The sequence below is a fragment of the Phyllobates terribilis genome, unplaced genomic scaffold, assembly GCF_046119375.1.
Source record: "Phyllobates terribilis strain yellow unplaced genomic scaffold, ASM4611937v1 Scaffold_4__5_contigs__length_816908805, whole genome shotgun sequence".
In the NCBI taxonomy this organism is placed as follows: domain Eukaryota; kingdom Metazoa; phylum Chordata; class Amphibia; order Anura; family Dendrobatidae; genus Phyllobates; species Phyllobates terribilis.
The window spans coordinates 559,321,908-559,349,365 of record NW_027362764.1 but is presented as its reverse complement, the minus strand read 5'-3'; the positions used below and the strand labels follow the sequence as shown (position 1 = coordinate 559,349,365).

Below are 27,458 nucleotides of genomic sequence, written 5' to 3'. Positions count from 1 at the left end.
AGGCAGTCCCATGTAGGCAGTCCCATGTAGGCAGTCTCCGGGCAGTGTGAGTGTGCAGGCACAGAGCTCAGTCATCCACAGCACAGCAGAGTAAAGGGAGTCACCGACCATGAGGGAGATCGTGCACATCCAGGCCGGCCAGTGCGGCAACCAGATCGGGACCAAGGTAATTGCTCCTAATCCTATCATCTCACAGTGTCTAGGTTCAAGCCGCAGCTGGAAGATCCATGGAACAAGTCCTAGATTGTCAGCATAGTCTCCTCTGCCGATTAGATCGTTCGATGAATATCGTCCAACTGGCCCTCTATTGTCTGCAGCGGTGAATGGCCGCACAGTCAGCGCCTCTTATGATGCACAGAGAACTTACACTGGTCTGGGTGTGTCTGACAGCACGAACTCCGTTTACAGCCTAAAAAGTGTGTTTCCCTTTCCTGATGCAGAATGATGACATGAGCTGTGTCCTAACTAGGAGCAGACAGTGTGTGAATCAGCGGATTCCTGTGGATACGATAATCACTGTGGATGATAGGAGTATGACTAGAAGTAGTATGTAAGACTAGATGAGAAATCACTGTGGATGATAGGAGTATGACTAGAAGTAGTATGTCAGACTAGATGAGAAATCACTGTGGATGATGGGGGTATGAATAGAAGCAGGAGGTCAGACTAGATGAGAAATCACTGTGGATGATGGGAGTGTGAATAGAAGCAGGAGGTCAGACTAGATGAGAAATCACTGTGGATGATGGGAGTGTGAATAGAAGCTGTATGTCAGACTAGATGAGAAATCACTGTGGATGATGGGAGTGTGAATAGAAGTAGTATGTCAGACTATATGAGAAATCACTGTGGATGATGGGGGTGTGAATAGAAGCAGTAGGTCAGACTAGATGAGAAATCACTGTGGATGATGGGAGTGTGAATAGAAGCAGGAGGTCAGACTAGATGAGAAATCACTGTGGATGATGGGAGTGTGAATAGAAGCAGTAGGTCAGACTAGATGAGAAATCACTGTGGATGATGGGAGTGTGAATAGAAGTAGTATGTCAGACTATAACACAACTCTACCTTTCCTGGTTCGGACCTTTGCCTGCACTTGTCAGTCTGATCAGCTATAGTTGATCCTCTGCTTTTGGTAACTTTGGTCAAAAATATAAAGGTAATTTATTTTATCCCCATATGTTTGTGCTGTTTCTCCCTACAATCCCCCGTTAGTCCCACGAGCCGCGGTTCCTAGTACAATCCAGTGGTATCTGGGTGTATCAGGAATGTTTCTGGATCTCCTATGGAGAATAATGAAGAATAACTACATGTGCGGTCGCTTCTCTTTCTCTACAGACTGGAGGAAGCAGACTCCATTATAAGGAACAGTGTATTCACTGCCAGAATCAAAGATTTATGGCATATCCTGAAAATATAAAAAATACAGCATAAAGTGCTCCGCTATCTCCGACAGTCCCATAGACAATGAATGGCGCAGGCAGGGGTATCTACCACCCTCCATCCATACTGGGGACATGGGACACTTTCTTTTCATGATCGGTAGGAGTCCCAGTTGTGGGTCCCTCAGCGATGAGACACTTTTACCCTTCAAATAAGAGATTATGGGTAGACTTCTTTTTAAAGTAGGCGACTGTCCACTGGGATTTCTTCCCTGCCCTGGGCATTGCTACTAGAGGGGCAGAACAGGAACACGGGGGATACGGGTCCTTGTCTCCCAGCTCATTCAGCTACACTTATCTGAGTTTGCAGTGTATTTTTTGTTAATCTCCAGACATTTGTGGCTTTGCCTTATGTTACTTCTCTTTTTTAGAAGTTGATCAGAATTAGAATAGTGCAGACACTAGAGAAATACTTGAGGGCAATTACCAACTTTGATTTTCCAAATTCCAGATAAGGAGAAGCAGAAGTTCTGGGTCATATGAGGCTGGTGCAGGGTAATACGCTGGTATATGACTCACTTGTATTTTAAAATCGGATGCATTGAAAAAAACCCATAGACATAAGCATCCCAGGGTACTAGTGTAGACCCCCAGCTGTGGGTGACAGTTGTTTCAGGCATATGGCTCTCTCATCCTCTTGGAATTCTGAAAAGCCCCCACAATCTCCCTCTCCGCAGCAGGGAGGGTCCTGGGTGCTGCTGTTATGCCAGGAATGCTGCCAGCTGCTGTGCACCCACATCACACTGTCCGCCATGTCACAGCCATCACATTTATTGAGGTGCTAGATATCACATTCATATAATGAGTAAGACAAGTCATAAAATACTGGATGGAAACAGAGCTTAATATTTGGTTACATTCTGTTATTAATTGGATTAAAAGCTTCATAGTCATCTTATATACTGTGATATTATATAGTGTGATATTATATACTATATTATATACTATGATATTATATAGTGTGATATTATATACTATATTATATACTATGATATTATATAGTGTGATATCATATACTATGATATTATATAGTGTGATATATACTGTGATATTATATACTATGATATTATATAGTGTGATATTATATACTATGGTATTATATAGAGTGATATTATATAGTGTGATATTATATACTATGATATTATATAGTGTGATATATACTGTGATATTATATACTATGATATTATATAGTGTGATATATACTGTGATATTATATACTATGATATTATATAGTGTGATATTATATATATTATATACTATGATATTATGTAATATGATATTACATAGTTTGATATTATATTTGCAGAGGTGGACACAGATATAACAGGTCCACTGTGCAAGAACAGTATATAGGCCCTTTGCAACCATTATACACCTGATTATGTCAGACACAGGTTGCTTGCAGCTTTGGTGGTAGATGTGGCCCCCTTAGACGTTTGGGCCCCTGTGAGGATGCACTGGTTGCATCAATGATATGTCCGTCCCTGGTCTTTTGACCTAATGCAAGTTGTGTAAAAAAAAATAATGTATAGAGCTTACATGTTGCCAACGATGACAAGTCAAACTACAGTTAGTAGCTGTCACTATATCATGAGTTACATTACTGCACTTCTTGGTAATACCTATATCCTTTACACTTAAGACTCTTAAGATTAGGTTTGTAAGTCATGGATTATACAGTAGTTGAGCAATGGAAGGTGATGGGGCTCCTGTATTATTACAGCTTCCCTCTGATGATCATTAATGACAATGACGTTCTGATAATACTAGGCCACACATTCCTCCCATGTAATAAAGCTGTCAAACAGTTGCAAATCATGCACACGGGAGCGATTCAACCATATCACCGAGCAGCTGTAACCACACGGTGCTCGGCCCGAGCATACTCGGACAGAACATACTCGCTCAACACTAGGAAAGAGACAAAAAGTGGCAAACATAATGCTAAATAAAAAAGGTACTTTATTGAATCTTCATTTAAAATGTGCAAAAAATATGGTAGCAACAAGTTCGTTGACTCGTTTCAACCACTCAGCGTTGTACGATTAAGACCACTGAACGGTTAAAACGCGTCAGTGAACTCACTGCCACCATATTTTTTGCACATTTTAAATGAAGATTCAATAAAGTATTATTCTATTATTATTTTTGCCACTTTTTGTCTCTTTATCTGCTTTTTTTATTGTTTCGCTGGAGACTGTGGCTATTTTTAAATACACAACAAAATTGCACCATTTTCCACTAAAGACTCCCTATTCACCATTTGTTCTAGAATATGGTTACTGGTCAGGAAACGTGCTGTGGGCAGAAAATTGTCTTCTTCCTCAATTCTAACGTTATCTCAAATATCTTTAGTTTGTATCTTGTAACCTTTAGTGAATTTTTATTATTAAGCCTGTTTATTTGTAGTATGTGAAAAACGTTCATTGTATTCCTATGGTGCCAATAAGATCACTGCTGTAAAGAATATGAAGTATATATCTACTCTTATAATTCGTGAACATTCAGGATATTTTTGTAGATAATTATATGGAAAATTAGAAAAACTTACATTAAAGAAAATACATTAAGCATAAAAAACTATCTAAACTGATGGCCTTTTGATTCTCTTTAAGTGTAGTGATCTGGCATGGTAGTTTAGTTACACTTATTTCTGGAAAAGTTTGGTTATTAGTGTCAATGGGAAAAGCTGGACTGGAGGAAATATTGTTTGATTCCTGTATCTTAGGCCACGTTCACACATTGAGTATGTGGTCAGTATTTTACCTCAGTATCTGTAAGTGAAAACCAGGAGTGGGTGATAAATCCAGAAGTGGTGACGGGTTTCTATTATACTTTTCCTCTGATTGTTCCACTCCTGGTTTTGGCTTACAAATACTGAGGTAAAATACTGACCAAATACTGAACGTGTGAACGTGGCCTTTGGTGACTCAAACTAAACCCAGCTTAGCCACTTCAATTTATCTTATAAATATTGTCATTTTGGTATTTGTTCATGATGATTTATGATAATATTTAAAGAACTGATGATATCTTTGTATTGTTTGGTATACTTGTTGTTTGCTCTTGCTCTAACATGGATTCTTCTTTCTCTCTCTTCTTTTTGTTCTTCCTTCCAAGTTTTGGGAAGTGATCAGTGACGAGCATGGCATCGATCCAGCAGGAAGCTACGTCGGTGATTCAGCTCTACAGCTTGAGAGGATTAACGTGTACTACAATGAATCATCCTGTGAGTGTATCACCGACACCAGCAGGAATAGTCGGGATGTGGGCTGGACCCATCGTCTATGACCTTCTATATTATTATTATTTATTATCATAGCGCCATTTATTCCATGGCGCTTTACATGTGAAAGGTGAAAACTTAGCATAAACAATTGCAATAATCTTGAACAATACAAGTCACTGACTGGTACAGGCGGAGAGAGGACCCTGCCCTCCAGGACTCACTGTCTACAAGGGATGGCTGAGGATACAGTAGGTGAAGGTAGGGCTGGTCATGCAGCGATGTGGTGGAGCGAGGGTTACTGCAGGTTGTAGGCTTGTTGGAAGATGTAGGTCCTCAGGTTCCTTTTGAAGGTTTCCATGGTAGGCGAGAGGATGATATGTTGGGGTAGAGAGTTCCAGAGTAAGGGGGATGCACGGGAGAAATCTTGTAAGCAATTGTGGAAAGAGGAGATAAGAGGGGAGTAGAGCAGGAGATCTTGTGAGGATCGGAGGTGGCGTGTAGGTATGTACCGGGACACTAGGTCACAGATGTATGGAGGAGACAGGATGTGGATGGCTTTGTATGCCGTGGTTAGGGTTTTGAACTGGAGTCTCTCTCTGTGCAATGGGGAGCCAGTGAAGGGATTGACAGAGAGGAGAGTCTGGGGAATAGCGGGGGGGGGACAGGTGGATTAGTCAGGCAACAGAGTTTAAGATAGATTGGAGGGGTGCAAGAGTGTTAGCCGGGAGGCCACAAAGCAGGAGGTTGCAGTAGTCGAGACGGGAGATGATGAGGGCGTGCACTAGAGTTTTTGCAGATTCATGGTGGAGATATTTTGTGTTGTGGCCATTTACCACTAGACATTACACTGGATAATAAGAAAACACACAGCACGTCCCAAGCAAACAACATGTATAGCCTGACAGCTGCTAACAGAATTTCATATTATGTGACACATCATCAGATATATGTTCCAATCAATGGAACAGATTTTTAGTGAGTGGAAGGTCCATACAGAAGAATAACTACTGAGATCTCTCCTTAATTAACACAGTTTTCTATAAACCCAACCAAATATTTGCCATGTACTACATTAATATTGACAGAATCCAATAATTGGATGAATGTGCATTGGGTAGCCTGATTGTGACTGAGGGACAAATCGTAGTGATGATGAGACCACATGATGCTTCAACACCGTAAGGATGGACGAAAGCCAAATGTGGAATGACCCCACTTCTCATAAATCCAAATGAATTAAGGTGGTTTTAGTATCCAGTAATGATCGTCTAGCTTTATTACGTCATGACTAGTGTTGAGCGATACCTTCCGATATCAGGAAATATCGTATCGGATTGGATCGGGCCGATACCCAAAAAGTATCGGATATCGCCGATTCCGATACCGGAAACCAATGCAAGTCAATGGGACACAAATATCGGAATGAAAATAAACCCTTTCTTTCCTTGTAGGTTAATTCTACATGAAGTAAAACAACTAAGAATAATGTAGAATGACATGAAAAGCCGGCAATTCATCAGCGGCATTCACCGGTACCCGACAATTTACAACAGAAAGAATAGAGCTTCACACATAGATTAGATAGATAGAAACATGTCAGTCACATATATATGAAGTACAGTGACAGTGTTGCTTACTGTACTTGTCATTTAGTGTAAAGGATTTATTAAAAAAAATATTAGTGTTTTCGTGCACCGTCTCTTTAAAAAAGCCGGCCGGCAATTCAGCATCTGTACCCGACAATTTATAACAGACAGAATAGAGCTTCACACATAGATTAGATAGATAGAAACATGTCAGTCACATATATATGAAGTACAGTGACAGTGTTGCTTACAGAACTTGTCATTTAGTGTAAAGGATTTATTTAAAAAAATAATAGTGTTTTCATGCACCGTCTCTTTAAGAAAGCCGGCCGGCAATTCAGCATCTGTACCCGACAATTTAGAATAGAAGGAATAGAGAATCACACATAGATTAGATAGATAGAAACATGTCAGTCACATATATATGAAGTACAGTGACAGTGTTGATTACTGTACTTGTCATTTAGTGTTAAAATAAAGGATTTATTTAAAAAAAAATTGGCGTGGGGTTCCCCTTAATTTTAGGCTCTAGCGGAGGTTAAGCAGACAGCTGGGGCAAATGTTTGAAGCCTGGGAAGGGGGTAATACCCACGGAGCTTCCCAGGCTACTAATATCAGCCCCCAGCTGAATACCTAGCCTTTACTAGCTATTAAAATGGGGGACCCCCCCAAAAAAATGACGTGGGGTCCCCCCTAATTTAATAGCTAGCACAGGCTAGGCAGACAGCTGGGGGCTGATATTAATAGCCCAGGAAGGGTGCCATGAATATTGGCCCCCTCCCAGGCTAGAAACACCAGCCGTCAGCCGCCCCAGAAATGGCGCATCCATAGGATGCGCCAATTCTGGCACTTAGCCTCGCTCTTCCACGCTGCCCTGGTGCGGTGGCAGGGGGTAATAGGGTTGGGGTTGATGTCAGCTTATAATGCCAGCTGACATCAAGCCCAGGTTAGTAATGGAGAGGCGTCTATAAGACACCCCCATTACTAACCCCATAGTCAAAGTTAAAAGAAAACACAAACACCCAGAGTAAAGTCCTTTAATTGAAATAAAGACACAATTCTTTATTGTTCTAAATTAAACCATACTTACCATCACGCCCATTCCAGCTGAAGCCAACGATCTCCTGCAATAAAAGAAAAATAATAAAGCAACCTCATCCTTACCTTTCGATGGTTCCCAGGACAGCTCCAGCTCTGCTACATCGAGATGACAGGCTGGACCGCAGCAGAAAGCTGCCATCCAGCCTGTCATCCCGCAGACACTGAGAAGCGCAGGCATGCTTGCGCTCCTCAGTGTCTCTCTGTGACGTCATCCAGATGAGCCGAGTTCATGTCCAATGAACTCAGCTCACCTCATGCACGTCACTGACAGCGTGGGAAAATTCTCCTGCACTCAGCGCTTCAGCGTGAGAATTCTCCCACGCTGTCAGTGACATACATGAGGTGAGGTCATGTCCAATGAACTCAGCTCACCTCATGCACGTCACTGACAGCGTGGGAAAATTCTCACGCTGAAGTGCTGAGTGCAGGAGAATTTTCCCACGCTGTCAGTGACGTACATGAAGTGAGCGGAGTTCATTGGACATGACCTCGGCTCATCTGGATGCCGTCACAGCCAGACACTGAGGAGTGGAAGTATGCCTGCGCTTCTCAGTGTCTGCGGGATGACAGGATGGATGGCAGCGTTCTGCTGCGGTCCAGCCTGTCATCTCGATGTAGCAGAGCTGAAGCTGTCGTGGGAGCCATGGAAAGGTAAGGATGAGGTTGCTTTATTATTTTACTTTTATTGCAGGAGATCGTTGGCTTCAGCTGGAATGGGCGTGATGGTAAGTATGGTTTAATTTAGAACAATAAAGAATTGTGTCTTTATTTCAATTAAAGGACTTTTTTCTGGGTGTTGTGTTTTTTTAAATACTTTACTAGAAATTCATGGTGGTCATGTCTAATATTGGCGTGACCCCATGAATTTTGGGCTTAGGGCCAGCTGATAATGCCAAGCTGGCCTTAACCCCTTTATTACCCAGTGAGCCACCGCACCAGGGCCCTGGATGAGTTGGGTACAGCGCCAGAAGATGGCGCTTCTATGAACGCGCCATTTTCTGGGGCGGCTGCGGACTGCAATTTGCAGCGGGGGTGGCCCAGAAAGCTTGGGTCTCCCTGCGCTGCGGATTCCAGCCCCCAGCTGCCTAGTTGTATCTGGCTGGGCACAAAAATAGGGCGAAGCTCCACACATTTTTTTTTAAAATTATTTCATGAAATTCATGGAATAATTAAGAAAAAAAGGGCTTCCCTATATTGTTGTGTCCAACCAGGTACAAATAGGCAGCTGGTGGTTGGGGGCAGCCCATTCCTGCCTGCTGTACCTGGCTGGACACAAATATAGTGCGAAGCCCCACGTCAATTTTTTTTTAATTATTTCATGAAATAATTTTTTTAAAAAAGGGCTTCCCTATATTGTTGTGTCCGGCCAGGTACAAATAGGCAGCTGGTGGTTGGGGGCAGCCTGTTCCTGCCTGCTGTACCTGGCTGGACACAAATATAGGGCGAAGCCCCACGTCAATTTTTTTTAAAATAAGTCCTTTATTTTAACACTAAATGACATTTGAGGAGTTAATAAAGATGCAGTCCCTAAATTATTATTTATTTTTTAATTAATTTTTCCCAAAACTTTTGACGTGGGCTTCGCCATATTTTTGTATGCCAGCCAGGTACAGCATCCAGCTTCTATGAACGCGCCATTTTTCGGGGCGGCTGCGGACTGCAATTTTCAGCGGGGGGCAGAAAGCTTGGGCCTCCCTGCGCTGCAGATTCCATCCCCCAGCTGCCTAGTTGTACCTGGCTGGACACAAAAATAGGGAGAAGCTTCACGTATTTTTTTTTTTAAATTATTTCATGAAATTCATGAAATAATTAAGAAAAAAAGGGCTTCCCTATATTGTTGTGTCCAACCAGGTACAAATAGGCAGCTGGTGGTTGGGGGCAGCCCGTTCCTGCCTGCTGTACCTGGCTGGACACAAATATAGTGCGAAGCCCCACGTCAATTTTTTTTAAATCATTTCAGGAAATTCATGAAATAATTTAAAAAAATTGATGTGGGGCTTCGCCCTATATTTGTGTCCAGTCAGGTACAGCAGGCAGGAACGGGCTGCCCCCAACCACCAGCAGCCTATTTGTACCTAGCCGGACACAACAATATAGGGAAGCCCTTTTTTTCTGAATTATTCCATGAATTTCATGAATTTAAAAAAAAAAAAACGTGGAGCTTCGCCCTATTTTTGTGTCCAGCCAGGTACAACTAGGCAGCTGGGGGCTGGAATCTGCAGCGCAGGGAGGCCCAAGCTTTCTGGGCCCCACCCGCTGCAAATTGCAGTCCGCAGCCGCCCCGGAAAATGGCGCGTTCATAGAAGCGCCATCTTCTGGCGCTGTACCCAACTCATCCAGGGCCCTGATGCGGTGGCTCACTGGGTAATAAAGGGGTTAAGGCCAGCTTGGCATTATCAGCTGGCCCTAAGCCCGAAATTCATGGGGTCACGCCAATATTAGACATGACCACCATGAATTTCTAGTAAAGTATTTAAAAAAAACACAAACACCCAGAAAAAAGTCCTTTAATTGAAATAAACACACAATTCTTTATTGTTCTAAATTAAACCATACTTACCATCACGCCCATTCCAGCTGAAGCCAACGATCTCCTGCAATAAAAGAAAAATAATAAAGCAACCTCATCCTTACCTTTCCATGGCTCCCACGACGGCTCCAGCTCTGCTACATCGAGATGACAGGCTGGACCGCAGCAGAACGCTGCCATCCAGCCTGTCATCCCGCAGACACTGAGAAGCGCAGGCATACTTCCACTCCTCAGTGTCTGGCTGTGACGGCATCCAGATGAGCCGACAATGAACTCGGCTCACCTCATGTACGTCACTGACAGCGTGGGAGAATTCTCCTGCACTCAGCGCTTCAGCGTGAGAATTTTCCCACGCTGTCAGTGACGTGCATGAGGTGAGGTCATGTCCCATGAACTCGGCGCACCTCATGCACGTCACTGACAGCGTGGGAGAATTCTCACGCTGAAGCGCTGAGTGCAGGAGAATTTTCCCACGCTGTCAGTGACGTGCATGAGGTGAGCTGAGTTCATTGGACATGACCTCGGCTCATCTGGATGACGTCACAGAAAGACACTGAGGAGCGCAAGCATGCCTGCGCTTCTCAGTGTCCGCGGGATGACAGGCTGGATGGCAGCGTTCTGCTGCGGTCCAGCCTGTCATCTCGATGTAGCAGAGCTGAAGCTGTCCTGGGAACCATGGAAAGGTAAGGATGAGGTTGCTTTATTATTTTACTTTTATTGCAGGAGATCGTTGGCTTCAGCTGGAATGGGTGTGGCGGTAAGTATGGTTTAATTTAGAACAATAAAGAATTGTGTCTTTATTTCAATTAAAGGACTTTTTTCTGGGTGTTTGTGTTTTTTTTAAATACTTTACTAGAAATTCATGGCGGTCATGTCTAATATTGGCGTGACCCCATGAATTTCGGGCTTAGGGCCAGCTGATAATGCCAAGCTGGCCTTAACCCCTTTATTACCCAGTGAGCCACCGCACCAGGGCCCTGGATGAGTTGGGTACAGCGCCAGAAGATGGCGCTTCTATGAACGCGCCATTTTCCGGGGCGGCTGCGGACTGCAATTTGCAGCGGGTGGGACCCAGAAAGCTTGGGTCTCCCTGCGCTGCAGATTCCAGCCCCCAGCTGCCTAGTTGTACCTGGCTGGACACAAAAATAGGGCGAAGCGCCACACATTTTTTTTTTTAATTATTTCATGAAATTCATGGAATAATTAAGAAAAAAAGGGCTTCCCTATATTGTTGTGTCCGGCTAGGTACAAATAGGCAGCTGGTGGTTGGGGGCAGCCCGTTCCTGCCTGCTGTACCTGGCTGGACACAATTATAGGGCGAAGCCCCACATAATTTTTTTTTAATTATTTCATGAATTTCCTGAAATAATTAAAAAAAAATTGACGTGGGGCTTCACACTATATTTGTGTCCAGCCAGGTACAGCAGGCAGGAATGGGCTGCCCCCAACCACCAGCTGCCTATTTGTACCTAGCCGGACACAACAATATAGGGAAGCCCTTTTTTTCTTAATTATTCCATGAATTTCATGAAATAATTAAAAAAAAAAAAACGTGGAGCTTCTCCTTATTTTTGTGTCCAGCCAGGTACAACTAGGCAGCTGGGGGATGGAATCTGCAGCGCAGGGAGGCCCAAGCTTTTTGCCCTCCCCCCCCCGCTGAAAATTGCAGTCCGCGGCCGCCCCGGAAAATGGCGCGTTCATAGAAGCTGGATGCTGTACCTGGCTGGCATACAAAAATATGGCGAAGCCCACGTCAAAAGTTTTGGGAAAAATTTATTAAAAAATAAATAATAATTTAGGGACTGCATCTTTATTAAGTCCTCAAATGTCATTTAGTGTTAAAATAAAGGATTTATTTAAAAAAAAAATGGCGTGGGATCCCCCATAATTTTAGTCTCTAGCGGAGGTTAAGCAGACGGCTGGGGCAGATGTTTGAAGCCTGGGAAGGGGGTAAAACCCACGGAGCTTCCCAGGCTACTAATATCAGCCCCCAGCTGAATACCTAGCCTTTACTAGCTATTAAAATGGGGGACCCCCCAAAAAAAAATGACGTGGGGTCCCCTCTATTTTAATAGCTAGCAAAGGCTAGGCAGACAGCTGGGGGCTGATATTAATAGCTCAGGAAGGGTGCCATGAATATTGGCCCCCTCCCAGGCTAGAAACACCAGCCGTCAGCCGCCCCAGAAATGGCGCATCCATAGGATGCGCCAATTCTGGCACTTAGCCTCGCTCTTCCACGCTGCCCTGGTGCGGTGGCAGGGGGTAATAGTGGTGGGGTTCATGTCAGCGCCAGCTGCCATGAAGCCCAGGTTAGTAATGATGGCCGTCTATATGACACCCCCATTACTAACCTACAAAGTGTTAAAAAGAAAAAACACACTACACCCAGAAAAAAATAATTTATTTGAAATAAAACACCATTTTATTTAATTCTTAGTTTACTAAAAAAAAAATAGTTACCTGTCCACGTTCCTGCGCTGATCTCCCATGCACAGCTGTCACATCTGGAGATGGTGACAGCTGTGCATGGCTGCTGTAAGCTCACGCTGCCGGGAACACGTCCGCTCCCGGCAGCGGGAGCCACTGACTGAGGTCACCGGAGTGCATTCAGGCAGCGCAGCTCCGGAGACCTCCTTTACGGCAGTGCTGTACCGTGGGAATTTCTCACGATACAGCAGTGCCGTAAAGGAGCTAACCGGAGCAGCGCTGCCTGAACTCCGGTGAACCCTTACGGCCCCGTCATTCTAGCGGCGGCAGCGGTTCAGAGCGGTCACATTCTATGTGGCTGCTCTGAACTGGAGATCTTCGTGGGACACTCGTGGACTGCTACGGAGGGGTAAGGATAAGGTTGTGGTTTATTATTTTATATTTTATTACAGGAGATCGATGGCTTCGGGGAATTAGGTGTCTTGGTGAGTATAGTTGTAGTTTTTTATTTTTTACTTTATTTTAGGTGGCGATCGGCGTGGACAGGTAATGTATGAACTAATTTCTTTTAGGTAACCACTGGCCACCAATGACATGTATCTAACATTTATTGGGGACACAGTAGGGCAATTTAAATAGCAGGATCAGGCTGATGGGAACTACTGCTCCCATCGAGCTGATCCTGCTGGCAGGAGTGGACGGGGGACAGACATAGGCCGATGGGAGTAGTAGTGTCACATCGGCCTATGTCTGCCCGCACACACACCCGCACACATCGCACAGACACCCCGCACACACACCCCGCACACATCGCACAGACACCCCGCACACACACCCCGCACACACACCCGCACACACACACACCCGCACACACACACACCCGCACACACACCCGCACACATCGCACAGACACCCCGCACACACACCCCGCACACATCGCACAGACACCCCGCACACACACCCCGCACACACACACACCCGCACACACACACCCCGCACACACACACCCCGCACACACACACCCCGCACACACACACACCCGCACACACACACCCCGCACACACACACCCCGCACACACACTAATCATGACGGGTCTGGGAGGAGTGGCTGACCTGTGCGGCCGTGGGAAAGTTGATGTGAGTTCATGCAGTCAAGCATGAACTCACATGAACCCTCTGAGGGCACCGCGGCTACTTCAAATGAACAACTGATCGGCATCACCTGATACCTCAGCTGTTCATTTGAAATAACCGGCGGGAAAGCGCAGCACAGAACGGGAAAGCCGGCGGTGAAGTCTTTTCACTGCCGGCTTCCCCGCCCGGGTCCTTCGCTCCTTGGTGCTGTGCTCCCCGCCCGGTCCTAATTTACGATCGGGATGGGAGGTGGCGAGGGGAGCGGAGGATCGGGGTGGGAGGCTGCGGGGAAGCAGTATGGGGCTGTGTGATTGTTTAAAAGCCGGCGGCTTTTTACCGCGCGCCGGCTTTTAAACAATCAGGAGAATTCTCCCACGCTGGGATGGCATTCTGATGACAAGCTGGATCGCAGCTGAGCGCTGCCATCCAGCTTGTCATCCTTCAGAGACACTGCAGAGCGCAGGCATTATGGGAACTTCCGATTCCGGTATTCGATATTATAAAAGTATCGGAATTAAGTATCGGAATTCCGATACAGTGAATATCGGCCGATACCCGATATTTCAGTATCGGAATGCTCAACACTAGTCATGACAAGTACAGACACAGCAGCTGCTCAAGAAGATGAAGACCCAGATCTATACTAGAAGTCAAAATGTTGCTCCTGTTTCTGTATTTGTGATGGTGCTCTGGGAAATTAGATATGCAAATTGCCTCTTCAGAGAGTAAAGGCCCCATCACACATAACGAGATCGCTAGCGAGATCGTTGATACGTCACGTTTTTTGTGACGCAATAGCGATCTCGTTATGTCTGACAGGTAGCAACGATCAGGCCCCTGCTGTGAGATCGCTGATCGTTGCAAAGCTTCCTGGACCGTTCCTGGGTCGTTGCGCTCCCGCTGGGCAGTGTGCATCGCTGCATTTGACACCTTATCAACGACCTCGTTAGCGATTCAGAACTGAGACACGTAGGCGTGCATAAATTGGAGTTTTCTGCGCCCCTCGCCCCCGATTGGTGGTTGCTACAGCGTTCTCATTTTCCGCCGTGCATAAAGAAGGCAACAGAATAGCGATTCCATCCTTTGTTTCTGACCTCGTGCTGGATTGCAGATCCTAGCAGAATTCTCCGGGCTGTTGATATCCGTTCATTCGACTGAGTCCTGATTTTGCGTAATTTTATGCACGCCTTTGTGACACAGTACAGTCCCTATAAAGGTGTGGATCGTTGAAATAGCTGCTGTGTGAAAGTGTCCCAACGACCGCCGAGATCGTTAGTTAGATCGCTGGGGCGGCCGAAATCGTTGGGAAGTTCTGCATGTTTGACAGCTCCCCAGCGATCACGAAATGACTCTCCAGCGATCCCAAAACCGTGACGTAATAACGATCTCGCTAGCGATCTCGTTATGTGTGACGGGGCCTTAAGAGGACTAGTGCAACCTATTGGAAGTAGCAATCCTAAAAGTCAATATCGACTGGTTTGGCTTTTACCCTAAGTCACATGGCAAGACTCTTCCAATAGGTGACTAGAGTTCAAGTCCTCTTCCTCTCTACAGGGGAAATTTCCATATGTATTTGTGATGACATAGTAAAGCAAGACAATCATTATCGGATGCTGAAGCCACTTGTCTTACTTGGATTGTGCCTGATAGACAGTCTGCTGCCAAAGGTGTCGGAGAGTATTTTATTCCTCAATCCTAATCCTTACACAGGTTGTTCTTCAGAATGGACTTTCTTACATTTGCTTTATTCCTTTTAAAGGGAATCTATCAGTGTGATTTAAAACTCAAAACTATTTCTATAGACGTGTAGGTCTTTCAGAGACTAGTCCAGCAATACCTTTACATGGCCAGTCCGTTCTACTGTTACAGAGAAATCAGGATTTGAATTGATAAGCAAATGAAGCTGTAGATCTGAAGCCTCTGTCTCTCCAGCTCTATTCTCTGCTCAGTGCTGCCCCCTCCTGCTTGATGGAAGGCTTCTTTGCCTGAAGTCACAAAAGTCACAAAGCATAAAAGCTGTCAGTCAAGCAGGAGGAGGTGGCAATGGATGGGGACAGAGCTGGAGTGACATAGGCTGTAGAGATACAGCCTCATTTGAACATCAATTCAATATTTGATTTATTTGTAACAAAGGGGTGGCTGGCCCTGTAAAGGTATTGCTAGACTAGTTTTTGAAAGAGCTACATGTGCATATAAATAATAAGTAATCTCTTGGAATTAAAGGTCACAAATGTCAATGTTAAACAATATAATTCTCCCATACACTTACATATGATACCCATATACTGTTTGCATGAAAACAACTGAATATAAGATCAAGTGTTAGTTACATCGCATAGTAAAAAATGATCAGACTTCTGAATAAAAGAGAACACCCCCCCCAACCTCTTCCCCCTAAATAATGTAGATGACCGTAGGATAATTGCAATATTCCATTTTAAGTATATCACACTTGCATTGGTCTAGGAAGGTGAGATATGAGATGTGTGTTGGGGTCTTCACATAGCTCAGCCACTTTAGCTGCTCTCCTAGAATGCCCATGTCATGCATAGGATAGTCACTGTAGGTCACCCGTGGTAGTCTCACTGAATAGTGGTTCTACAGCGCAAATTTTTTTCAGCCTTATGGTCATAGGTAGATACATGAACAATTATTGAAGTGTGTGGATGCCACCAAACAACTCTCATATCTTAGTTTTTTTGACCAATGAAAATGTGACATGAGGAGGCAAGTGAGATACTTTACCCTTGAAGTTTTTGGGTGAATGTGGAGGTTATAGTATGTGTGCCGACAGCTTCTAGTGTTATAAAATAGTTGTATGCTGTAGCCTGAGAGATGATAGCCCGAACTTCTCTTACACATACTGTACCCCACCTCAGCCTTACAAGAACAGGGGTCTACTCTTCTGATAAATCCCAGAACTGTTATGTGCTCACAGGGCGATAATATTACGTATATTTCAGGTTCTCCATATATATAGTCAGTACAGTGTCCTCAGATACGCAGAGCTTCTTCCCGCAGCATCCATCATTCCAATGCGGCTATGAAAGCTGTTTACACATGGAATAGCGTTCATTCAGACTGCGAGCTGCAATAATTCCTTTATAGGATGAATTTTCAAAAAATGCTCCGACTCTTGTACTTGTCTCCAACTGAATAGAGTTCCACTCAGCAATATTTAGGTTGGCTGCCGTCCCGCTGGCCCAGCACTGAGCTCTGCTGTCTTGGCACATTCCCCGCTCTCATCTGCTCTATGTGAAGCACACGGCTCTCTGACTACACCAGTCACTTAGTTCTGACCTGTGCATTACACACCTCTATGCCATCATACATGTAGGGAAAATTACCATTATTAATACAGTTTCAGTTTATTCCAAAATCGTGGAATAAACAACAAAAACTGACATTTCTGCTAATAACAATGCAATGAAGCCTTGCCAGTGTTGTAATGGTGCTAGAGGTACTGGTGTAACACATAGATAAGCTGGCCTTATATTTTAGATAGTTGTCAGCCAAACCCTGGAGTCCTCCATACAGAATAAGAGCCGCACATAGTCCTCCATACAGAATAAGAGCCGCACATAGTCCTCTATACAGAATAATGGCCCCACATAGTCCTCCATACAGAATAATGGGCAACACATAGTCTTCCATACAGAATAATGGGCCCCATATAGTCCTCCATACAGAATAATGGGCCCCACATAGTCCTCCAAACAGAATAATGGGCCCCACATAGTCCTCCATACAGAATAATGGGCAACACATAGTCCTCTATACAGAATAAGGGCCCCTCATAGTCCTCCATACAGAATAATGGACAACACATAGTCCTCCATACAGAATAATGGGCCCCACATAGTCCTCCAAACAGAATAATGGGCCCCACATAGTCCTCCATACAGAATAATGGGCAACACATAGTCCTCCATACAGAATAAGGGCCCCACATAGTCCTCCATACAGAATAATGGCCTCATATAGTCCTCCATACAGAATAATGGCGTCACATAGTCCTCCATACAGAATAATGGGCCCCACATAGTCCTCCATACAGAATAATGGCCTCATATAGTCCTCCATACAGATTAATGGCGTTACATAGTCCTCCATACAGAATAATGACCCCGTATAGTCCTCCATACAGAATAATGGGCCCCACATAGCCCTCCATACAGAATAATGGGCAACACATAGTCCTCCATACAGAATAAGGGCCCCACATAGTCCTCCATACAGAATAATAGCCTCATATAGTCCTCCATACAGAATAATGGTGTCACATAGTCCTCCATACAGAATAATGACCCCGTATAGTCCTCCTTACAGAATAATGAGCCCCACATAGTCCTCCATACAGAATAATGGGCCCCACATAGTCCTCTATACAAAATAATGGGCCACACATAGCCCTCCATACAGTATAAACGGGTCCCACATAGTCCTCCACAGTCTAATGGGCCCCACATAGTCCTCCTTACAGAATAATAGGTCCCACATAGCCCTCCATACAGAATAATGGGCCCAACATAGTCCTCCAGACAGAATAATAGGCCCCACATAGTCCTCCATTCAGAATAATGGGCCCCACATCGGGATGGCGGTTCTGGTGTCATGGGCCAAATATAATCACCCTGCCGGCCAGATTTGGCCCACGGGTCACAGTTTGACATGTATGTTCTATAGGAAGAGGGGTACATGTCCTGGGCAAGATACCTCTGGCGGTAGCTTAACTTCCCTGAGGACAAAAGGAAATGGCATGGTGAAATTCAACAGTCCAACTTTTTTTCACAAAAAAAATTGCCATTGAAAGCAGTGCCAGATTAAACCCTGTGGAGGTCACTGGGCAGTCGAAATCTTGGGGCCCCTCCAGAAAATTATTTCTTAGGCTATGTGCCCACAATGCAGAAATGCTGTATATATTTTCCGCTTCTCCCTGGCAGGAAAAACGCATGCGGATTGTACATGCGGATTGTACATGCGGGTTGTACATGCGTTTTTCTTGCCAGGGACAAGCGTATGTGAAGCATTTTTCACATACGATTTCGCATGCGGGTTGTCAAGCGCTTTCCAAGCAATTTTAGCATCACTTGGAAAGTGCTTGACAACTTGGTCACACTATATAAATCCATGCAACCGTCATGGATTTATATAGTGTGACCAAGTAATAGTTAAAGAATAAGAATGGTAAAAAATAAAAAATAAAGATTATACTCACCTTCCGATGGCCCCCGGTATTTTCTCCGCTCCGTCTGGTCTGCTGTATGGGTCGCGGTGGTGTGAAGGACCTGCGGTGACGTCATTAAGTAATGTGACAGGTCACGCGACCGCCGACGTCAGCGATATAGCAAACTCGTTATCTTCCCCTTCTAATTACATCCATTTTACCATCTTATCATGCATACATCACAAATTTTTCATCCAGTGTTTTAATGGTTAGTGTATTCCTATAATATCCCTGGGGGTCTAGAGTGTCTTAATATATCTCCATAAAGGGCTGATATTGATATTGAAAATCCAGGATGGTTATGGGTTAGTACAATAATATAATTATTATAATATATAATAAATATATAGTTTAGGATGGTGGAGGGGTTTACCTTGGATGGTCTAGACTAGAGTATGCCAATACACCTATTATTTAAAGGGTTATTCTGAAATACATCTGAATTTTCATCCTAAATTCCTAACTATTTAATGCCATAATCTAATGTATTTTCTATACGTTAATTAAAAATTCCCTATCATTCCCTTTCTACACTATCTAACTGCTTTTGTTTTGTTTTTTCTTTACAGCTGTCTTTTTGATGACACCAGTGCATGCTGAGATACTTAAACAAAGTGTCATCAGGGGGCAGAGGCTGCGGTCACTGCTGCAGCTCCTGTCCCCTCCCTGAAGCAAAGCATCATCAGTGATGCTCGTTTCAGGGGCTGGGCTAGTCCCTGCTCTGTCACTGTGCGTTGTGCACAATGACTGTGCGCTCTGTCGCCAGCTCCGATCAGTAGTAACGAGCCAGCAACAGAGCGCGTTGAAAGAATACCTGGAGGGTAGAGACCAACAATGCAAGTGAAGTCGCTTGGTCTCTGGGCGTTGGGCATTCTTACAACGCGTACTGACAGTTTTTATTTGGCCTTTTTATTTTGAGCTAATTTTTATGGTCTTTTCTAACGTGGCGTGGCTCACAGGATTCTCTGGGGACATGGCTTTAGGCTGCTCTGCATTATTACCCTGTGAGCCACACTCGCTTGGTAAAGACAATAAAAATTGGCAGTAAATATAAAGGCTCATATCTCTGGAACTGTATGACAGATTAAAAAAAACAAAAACAAAACAAATAATGAAATACTCAGGGAAAGAGTGGTTAAAACAAGAACAAAGACCGGCCACTTTTGAGCTGATGACAGGTCCTCTTTAAATGCAATAATAAATGTGTATACAGAGAGCTCCCCCTAGTGGTGACAAAGAGATCTTCTTTATTTAACTGTATTCGCCTAAACTTCTTAGGGTACTGAGTACTAATAAACTTTGGCCATGAATCCCCACAGACATTGACTTCAATGGATTTTATTTTACAGTATTAATTTTATTATTGAGAAAAGAGATATATTAAAATATAGATTTAGAGAATGCTCTTCATGGGAAAACAGTGTATTGTAATAATGATGAGATATCGGAATATTAAATTGACAATCCTGAGGATTAATGCTTATGGACGGCTGTACATTAGGTTGTATATACCACACACGTAGCATTGTTCTGTAACATCATAGCAGTCCAGCAGTTACCATACATCTGTAATATATAAAAGCCATTTCACAGCATTTCTTTCATCGCACATTGTTAAAACATTTATATTCGCAGTAGACAGTGCTTTTACCTGTGCAATATTTCATACATGTAAATGGTGCCAACCAAAGATATACAATTTTGGCTACATTACTGACCTGCGAGTAAAACAGATCTGTTTACATGTGGTGGATGGGAATGCTGGTATGCTTAAAATGTCACATTCAAGACTAAAAATGGACCTGTTGTTACTAACCCGGAGGCAGGCAGTGTGCTATATAGCACACACTGTGTGTCATCACAATGAACTGACGATGAAGTCTACCAGCCTTTGTAAAACAGTTTGTACAAAAAGAAGTAAAAAAATATTTTATTTGGAATAGACATCTAGAAATGGCAGATATGCCCACATGAGACAGGTTCCCTGTTATTGGGCATAAAATGACAGTTAAGGTGCGATCATGGTAGTTAAACAACTGTGGATTGATGGTTTGTTCAGACAAGTCAATCCCACTTCCAGAGTACACAGAACGATCAGTAACAGATAATTCTGTGCGCACAGGTTGTCATTGTTCTCGGCAGCACGTAACGATGTGCTGCCGAGAACAAAGTTTTTTAAGCAATCTTTAAAGTCATTTCTTCCATGGAACGAGCATTTTGCTTTTTAGTTGGGTGATTGGTAGCCTGTTTACACTGAATGATTATCGGGAAACCAGTGTTCCTAGCTTGTTCATGATAATTGGCCAGTGTAAGTGCATTTACATTACATGACTGTTGATTGGCTAAGTTTGCTGAGCAACCGTTGTTGAATAGTCTGTTTAGAAAGGCAGACCGCACTTCCGATGGGCACAGAATGACCATTAATAAATCATTCTTTGCGTATAGGCCGTCAGTGTTCTCTGCAGCTCAAGTTCTGTTTACACAGGACCATGTCATGCTGATAACGATTATTTTTATAAAGCTTAAAAATAATTTCACCCAATAGGTGATTGGCAGCCTGATAGAATGATCAATCAACAGCCAGTGTAACCACCTAGTTTAAATGCACTCTTAAAGGGGTTATTCAGGGTTATATTAATTTTTTACTTTGTGGCTTAAGAAATAGCCTTTCTGCCCAGCGCAGATTTCTGCCGGCACAGTGCAGTTACTGACAGTGATACTGCAGCTTCCACTGACATCATGTCGACAGAGCAGCGGCTTCTCTTCCACTCTGCTCTGTTGATGAGGCTTGACTGCCAGTGTTATGCTGATTGTCAGTCACTTCCCTGCTGCATAACTGTAGGCTATCAGCATGACATCGGTGTCCATAGAGCAGCCCGAAAGAAGAAGAGCTGCTCTATTGACGAGGAGCCGCTGAATAGCCGGCAGGAGTGATCAATGACCACTCTGAGCCGGCGCTGGATAGAACACGAAGGTAGTTTCTAAATACTTAGCCTGTTAGTTTTTTGGCTCATAGTAAACAAAATAATTTAGTCCTGGACTACCCCTTTAAGGTTTATTTACACTGCCAGATTATTGTGAACCTAAGAACATGTGTTCATGATAATCTTGCGGTCAAAACAGGCTTGTCGATCACCCGACGAACTAGCAAAATGCTCATCTTTCAGGTGAAATGATCTTTTGTGCTGCACAAAAGATCATTGTTCTCAGCAGCGCATCGGCCTGTACTTATGCTGCTGAGAGCAATGGCAATGGCTATGGCAGCCTATGGGCAGTGAAATATCTCTTAAAAATCGTTCAGTGCGCATATGAAGCTGGTTGGCCTGTGTAAAGAGGCCACTGAACAACTGCCGATCAGGAAACAAAGAACTGATAGGTTGTCATTTAGTGCCCTAGGTCGGCGGTCATTTAGTGCACTAGGTCGATGGTCATTTAGTGCCCTAGGTCGGCGGTCATTTAGTGCACTAGGTCGGCGGTCACTTAGTGCCCTAGGTCGGCAGTCATTTAGTGCACTAGGTCGACGGTCATTTAGTGCCCTAGGTCGCCGGTCATTTAGTGCACTAGGTCGGCGGTCATTTAGTGCACTAGGTCGCCGGTCATTTAGTGCCCTAGGTCGGCAGTCATTTAGTGCACTAGGTCGACGGTCATTTAGTGCCCCAGGTCGCCGGTCATTTAGTGCCCTAGGTCGCCGGTCATTTAGTGCACTAGGTCGACGGTCATTTAGTGCCCCAGGTCGCCGGTCATTTAGTGCCCTAGGTTGCCGTTCATTTAGTGCCCTAGGTCGCCGGTCATTTAGTGCCCTAGGTCGCCGGTCATTTAGTGCACTAGGTCGACGGTCATTTAGTGCCCCAGGTCGCCGGTCATTTAGTGCACTAGGTCGACGGTCATTTAGTGCCCCAGGTCGCCGGTCATTTAGTGCCCTAGGTTGCCGTTCATTTAGTGCCCTAGGTCAGCAGTCATTTAGTGCCCTAGGTCGCCGGTCATTTAGTGCTCTAGATCGGCGGTCATTTAGTGCCCCAGGTCGCCGGTCATTTAGTGCCCTAGGTCAGCAGTCATTTAGTGCCCTAGGTCGGCGGTCATTTAGTGCCCTAGGTCGGCGGTCATTTAGTGCCCTAGGTTGCCGGTCATTTAGTGCCCTAGGTCAGCAGTCATTTAGTGCCCTAGGTCGCCGGTCATTTAGTGCTCTAGGTCGGCGGTCATTTAGTGCCCTAGGTCGGCGGTCATTTAGTGCCCTAGGTCGCCGGTCATTTAGTGCTCTAGGTCAGCAGTCATTTAGTGCCCTAGGTCACCGGTCATTTAGTGCTCTAGATCGGCGGTCATTTAGTGCTCTAGGTCGGCAGTCATTTAGTGCTCTAGGTCGGCGGTCATTTAGTGCTCTAGGTCGGCGGTCATTTAGTGCTCTAGGTCGGCAGTCATTTAGTGCTCTAGGTCGGCAGTCATTTAGTGCTCTAGGTCGGCGGTCATTTAGTGCCCTAGGTTGGCAGTCATTTAGTGCTCTAGGTCAGCAGTCATTTAGTGCCCTAGGTCACCGGTCATTTAGTGCTCTAGATCGGCGGTCATTTAGTGCTCTAGGTCGGCAGTCATTTAGTGCTCTAGGTCGGCGGTCATTTAGTGCCCTAGGTCGCCGGTCATTTAGTGCTCTAGGTCAGCAGTCATTTAGTGCCCTAGGTCACCGGTCATTTAGTGCTCTAGATCGGCGGTCATTTAGTGCTTTAGGTCGGCAGTCATTTAGTGCTCTAGGTCGGCGGTCATTTAGTGCTCTAGGTCGGCGGTCATTTAGTGCTCTAGGTCGGCAGTCATTTAGTGCTCTAGGTCGGCAGTCATTTAGTGCTCTAGGTCGGCGGTCATTTAGTGCCCTAGGTCGGCAGTCATTTAGTGCTCTAGGTCAGCAGTCATTTAGTGCCCTAGGTCACCGGTCATTTAGTGCTCTAGATCGGCGGTCATTTAGTGCCCTAGGTCGGCAGTCATTTAGTGCTCTAGGTCGGCAGTCATTTAGTGCTCTAGGTCAGCAGTCATTTAGTGCCCTAGGTCGGCAGTCATTTAGTGCTCTAGGTCGGCAGTCATTTAGTGCTCTAGGTCGGCAGTCATTTAGTGCTCTAGGTCGGCAGTCATTTAGTGCACTAGGTCGGCGGTCATTTAGTGCCCTAGGTCGGCAGTCATTTAGTGCTCTAGGTCAGCAGTCATTTAGTGCCCTAGGTCACCGGTCATTTAGTGCTCTAGATCGGCGGTCATTTAGTGCCCTAGGTCGGCAGTCATTTAGTGCTCTAGGTCGGCAGTCATTTAGTGCTCTAGGTCAGCAGTCATTTAGTGCCCTAGGTCACCGGTCATTTAGTGCTCTAGATCGGCGGTCATTTAGTGCTCTAGGTCGGCAGTCATTTAGTGCTCTAGGTCGGCGGTCATTTAGTGCTCTAGGTCGGCGGTCATTTAGTGCTCTAGGTCGGCAGTCATTTAGTGCTCTAGGTCGGCGGTCATTTAGTGCCCTAGGTTGCCGGTCATTTAGTGCCCTAGGTCAGCAGTCATTTAGTGCCCTAGGTCGCCGGTCATTTAGTGCTCTAGGTCGGCGGTCATTTAGTGCCCTAGGTCGGCAGTCATTTAGTGCACTAGGTTGGCTGTTGTAAACAGAACTTTAGACAGGAGTGAACTTAACTAAGGACTAGTCCCATATTTCCTACACCAATGGATACAGTCCAGCATAATATTGAAGGAAGAGTTCAAGGAGAAAACATGTTTGTCCAAGAATTGTTTAGCATAAAGACAGCAGGAGTCCGCTGTTTTCCTGTCTCACAGGAGCAACAGGCATTATATGTAGGTACATGGACGTCATATGCTGAAGTAGGCGGACATTTGTTATGTCTAATAGAAATTTGAACTGATGCTAATTTAAAGGGGTTTTCTGGTTGCGTTTAAATGAAGCATGAATTAATGAAAAGTTGTGCAAAAAAATAGTTGATCTTTTCATTCTTTTTCTAAGATCTCTGTTTGCCGTCAGTGGATGGGATCATTCTTGTTTACAGTCTGGAGCTGATAATTACAGATCTATTCTTGCTCCAAACTAAGAAGTAGATATGATTTTACCCAGTATACACAATCATCTGTGAGCTGAACACATCTCCGCCGTACAAAATTCTTATCAATCATTGTGTTAGATAATACCCCTTTAGCCATCGTATACTCTATAAGGGTACGTTCACACAGTTTATATATGCTGCAAATTTTCTTGCTGATTTTGCTGCAGTAACGCTGCAGATTTACTGTCCATTTAATGCATTACAAAGGGTGGCATCCATGATACAAAAAAAAAGTCTGCTGCATAAATTGGCATTCTGTCACTTTTCTCTGCGGATTATTTCCGTAGTATTAAGACTGGTGTTTCATAACTGCAATAATATCCTGAACCATGATATGATGCTAATGTGAACAGAGCCTAAGGACCTCAATGATAGTAATAAAGGAAATACCAAAGTGATATTAAGAATTGCAACCTAATTGTGTTCTCCCATTGTCCCAACAGCTCAGAAATATGTGCCAAGAGCAGTACTAGTTGACCTGGAACCAGGTACAATGGATAGCGTTAGGTCTGGCCCATTTGGACAACTTTTTAGACCCGATAATTTTATTTTCGGTAAGTATTTATTTAAAGGGTAGCTATACTTTCAAGTAACTTTTTTAGAATAAGCTGTGCTGTTTGTGTACATGAGGAATAACATTGCATCTGGCCATTATATGTCTTGTATCCTGCATTTTCACCAATTTTCCCCTCTGCAGGCTCTTTTTAATTTGCAATCGACTCTGAGCTGGTGGGAGGAGACAATCTGCTATGATGCCTGCTATACATTTCACAGCACATAGAAGGGAATTCCTACATTTTATTCTTTTGTTAGCACACAGAGAAACATGGAAGAAATTATTCAGCAGTATAGTTGACAATCCTGATTTGGGGTGAGGCAAAAGACTTGTTAGAAAGCTCAGCACACTTTCTATGTGCCTCTACCTGCTTGTTTCATAAAGCTGCTTCTCAATCCCCCACCCCCACCCTCCCTTTAGAGTATAACAAGAGGTGAAATCTGATACTTCACAGTACTGGCAGTCCAATACGGAGTGGAGCGGTTTGATTTTTTTTTCAGTGGATGGTGAGTTCAGGGTGGAGGGGGTTTCTTAAATGGAGAAAGATAAAGAATCTATTGATTTATGCAAAGTTTGTAGAAAGTCCAGTTTAATTTTAAAATGTACAATATTCAACTTATGATTCATCCATTAACCGTCTTTCATAACATTAACAAAAATCTGGAGGAAAAAAAAACAATAGTGGGTTTGTTTGATGTATGATTAGAATTGTTGTGCTTTGTGTGCTAGTTTTTAAACTAGATTAAGTTTATGAAAGTAAAACTTACTTTACTATTCTCCATGTCATCATGAGTTATTTTCTGAAACACTATGCTTTGGTTACAGGACAAACTGGAGCAGGAAATAACTGGGCCAAGGGACATTATACAGAAGGTGCAGAGCTGGTGGATTCTGTCCTGGATATTGTCAGAAAGGAATGTGAACATTGTGACTGTCTGCAAGGATTTCAGCTTACGCACTCTCTTGGAGGAGGAACGGGCTCTGGCATGGGCACACTACTCATCAGCAAGATACGGGAAGAATATCCAGACAGGATAATGAATACATTCAGTGTCATGCCGTCACCCAAAGTTTCAGACACAGTTGTGGAGCCATATAATGCCACCTTGTCTGTTCACCAACTGGTTGAAAACACAGATGAAACATACTGTATTGACAATGAAGCCTTGTATGACATTTGCTTCCGTACGCTGAAGCTAACTACACCCACATATGGCGATCTGAATCATCTAGTGTCCGCCACAATGAGTGGAGTAACCACTTCATTACGTTTCCCAGGTCAGCTCAATGCAGATCTTCGAAAGTTAGCTGTGAACATGGTCCCATTCCCACGTCTTCATTTCTTCATGCCCGGCTTTGCGCCACTAACTGCTAGAGGAAGCCAACAATATCGAGCACTCACTGTTCCGGAACTTACCCAGCAGATGTTTGATGCCAAGAACATGATGGCAGCTTGTGATCCGCGCCATGGTCGATATCTAACTGTGGCTACAGTCTTTAGAGGGCCAATGTCCATGAAGGAGGTGGATGAGCAGATGCTTGCAGTCCAAAACAAAAACAGCAGTTATTTTGTAGAATGGATTCCCAACAATGTCAAGGTGGCCGTGTGTGACATTGCACCTAGAGGCCTCAAAATGGCTTCCACATTCATCGGGAACAGCACAGCAATTCAAGAATTATTTAAGAGAATCTCCGAACAGTTTTCTGCCATGTTCAGAAGGAAGGCTTTCCTACATTGGTTCACTGGGGAAGGGATGGATGAGATGGAATTCACCGAGGCTGAGAGCAACATGAATGATCTGGTCTCAGAGTATCAACAGTATCAGGAAGCTACCGCCAATGATGGAGAGGAAGCATTTGAAGAAGATGAGGAAGAGATCCATGAATAAAACAAAAAACATCTTTTTTTGGTGATATTTTTATTTAATCCAGAAATAAATATGTCTAGTTTCCATGTGCTGTGAAAGCGAGTGTGGAGAGCCACTCATTTGAATGGACAAGGTCGTACAATCAAGCCAATGTCAGGATAACATTTGGTACTGTGCTTTAGTGGTCTCAAAAAAGACTGTATAGGTTTCCTCAGCTTGTGCATTTTAATACAAAGTCATGTACTTTGCAAGTGATCTGGTTTAATAATAAAAAAAAATAATCCCAGCAA

The 27,458-nt window shown here is 44.2% G+C and overlaps 1 protein-coding gene across 1 annotated transcript; it reads left to right on the top strand.

Moving 5' to 3' along the window:
• Positions 1 to 27,458, top strand: TUBB6 (tubulin beta 6 class V). The gene is made up of 4 exons (XM_073679005.1): positions 1 to 166; positions 4,563 to 4,671; positions 25,188 to 25,298; positions 26,126 to 27,458. The coding sequence occupies exons 1-4, from the start codon at positions 110 to 112 to the stop codon at positions 27,187 to 27,189; spliced, it is 1,341 nt and encodes a 446-aa protein (XP_073535106.1). The 5' UTR covers positions 1 to 109; the 3' UTR covers positions 27,190 to 27,458.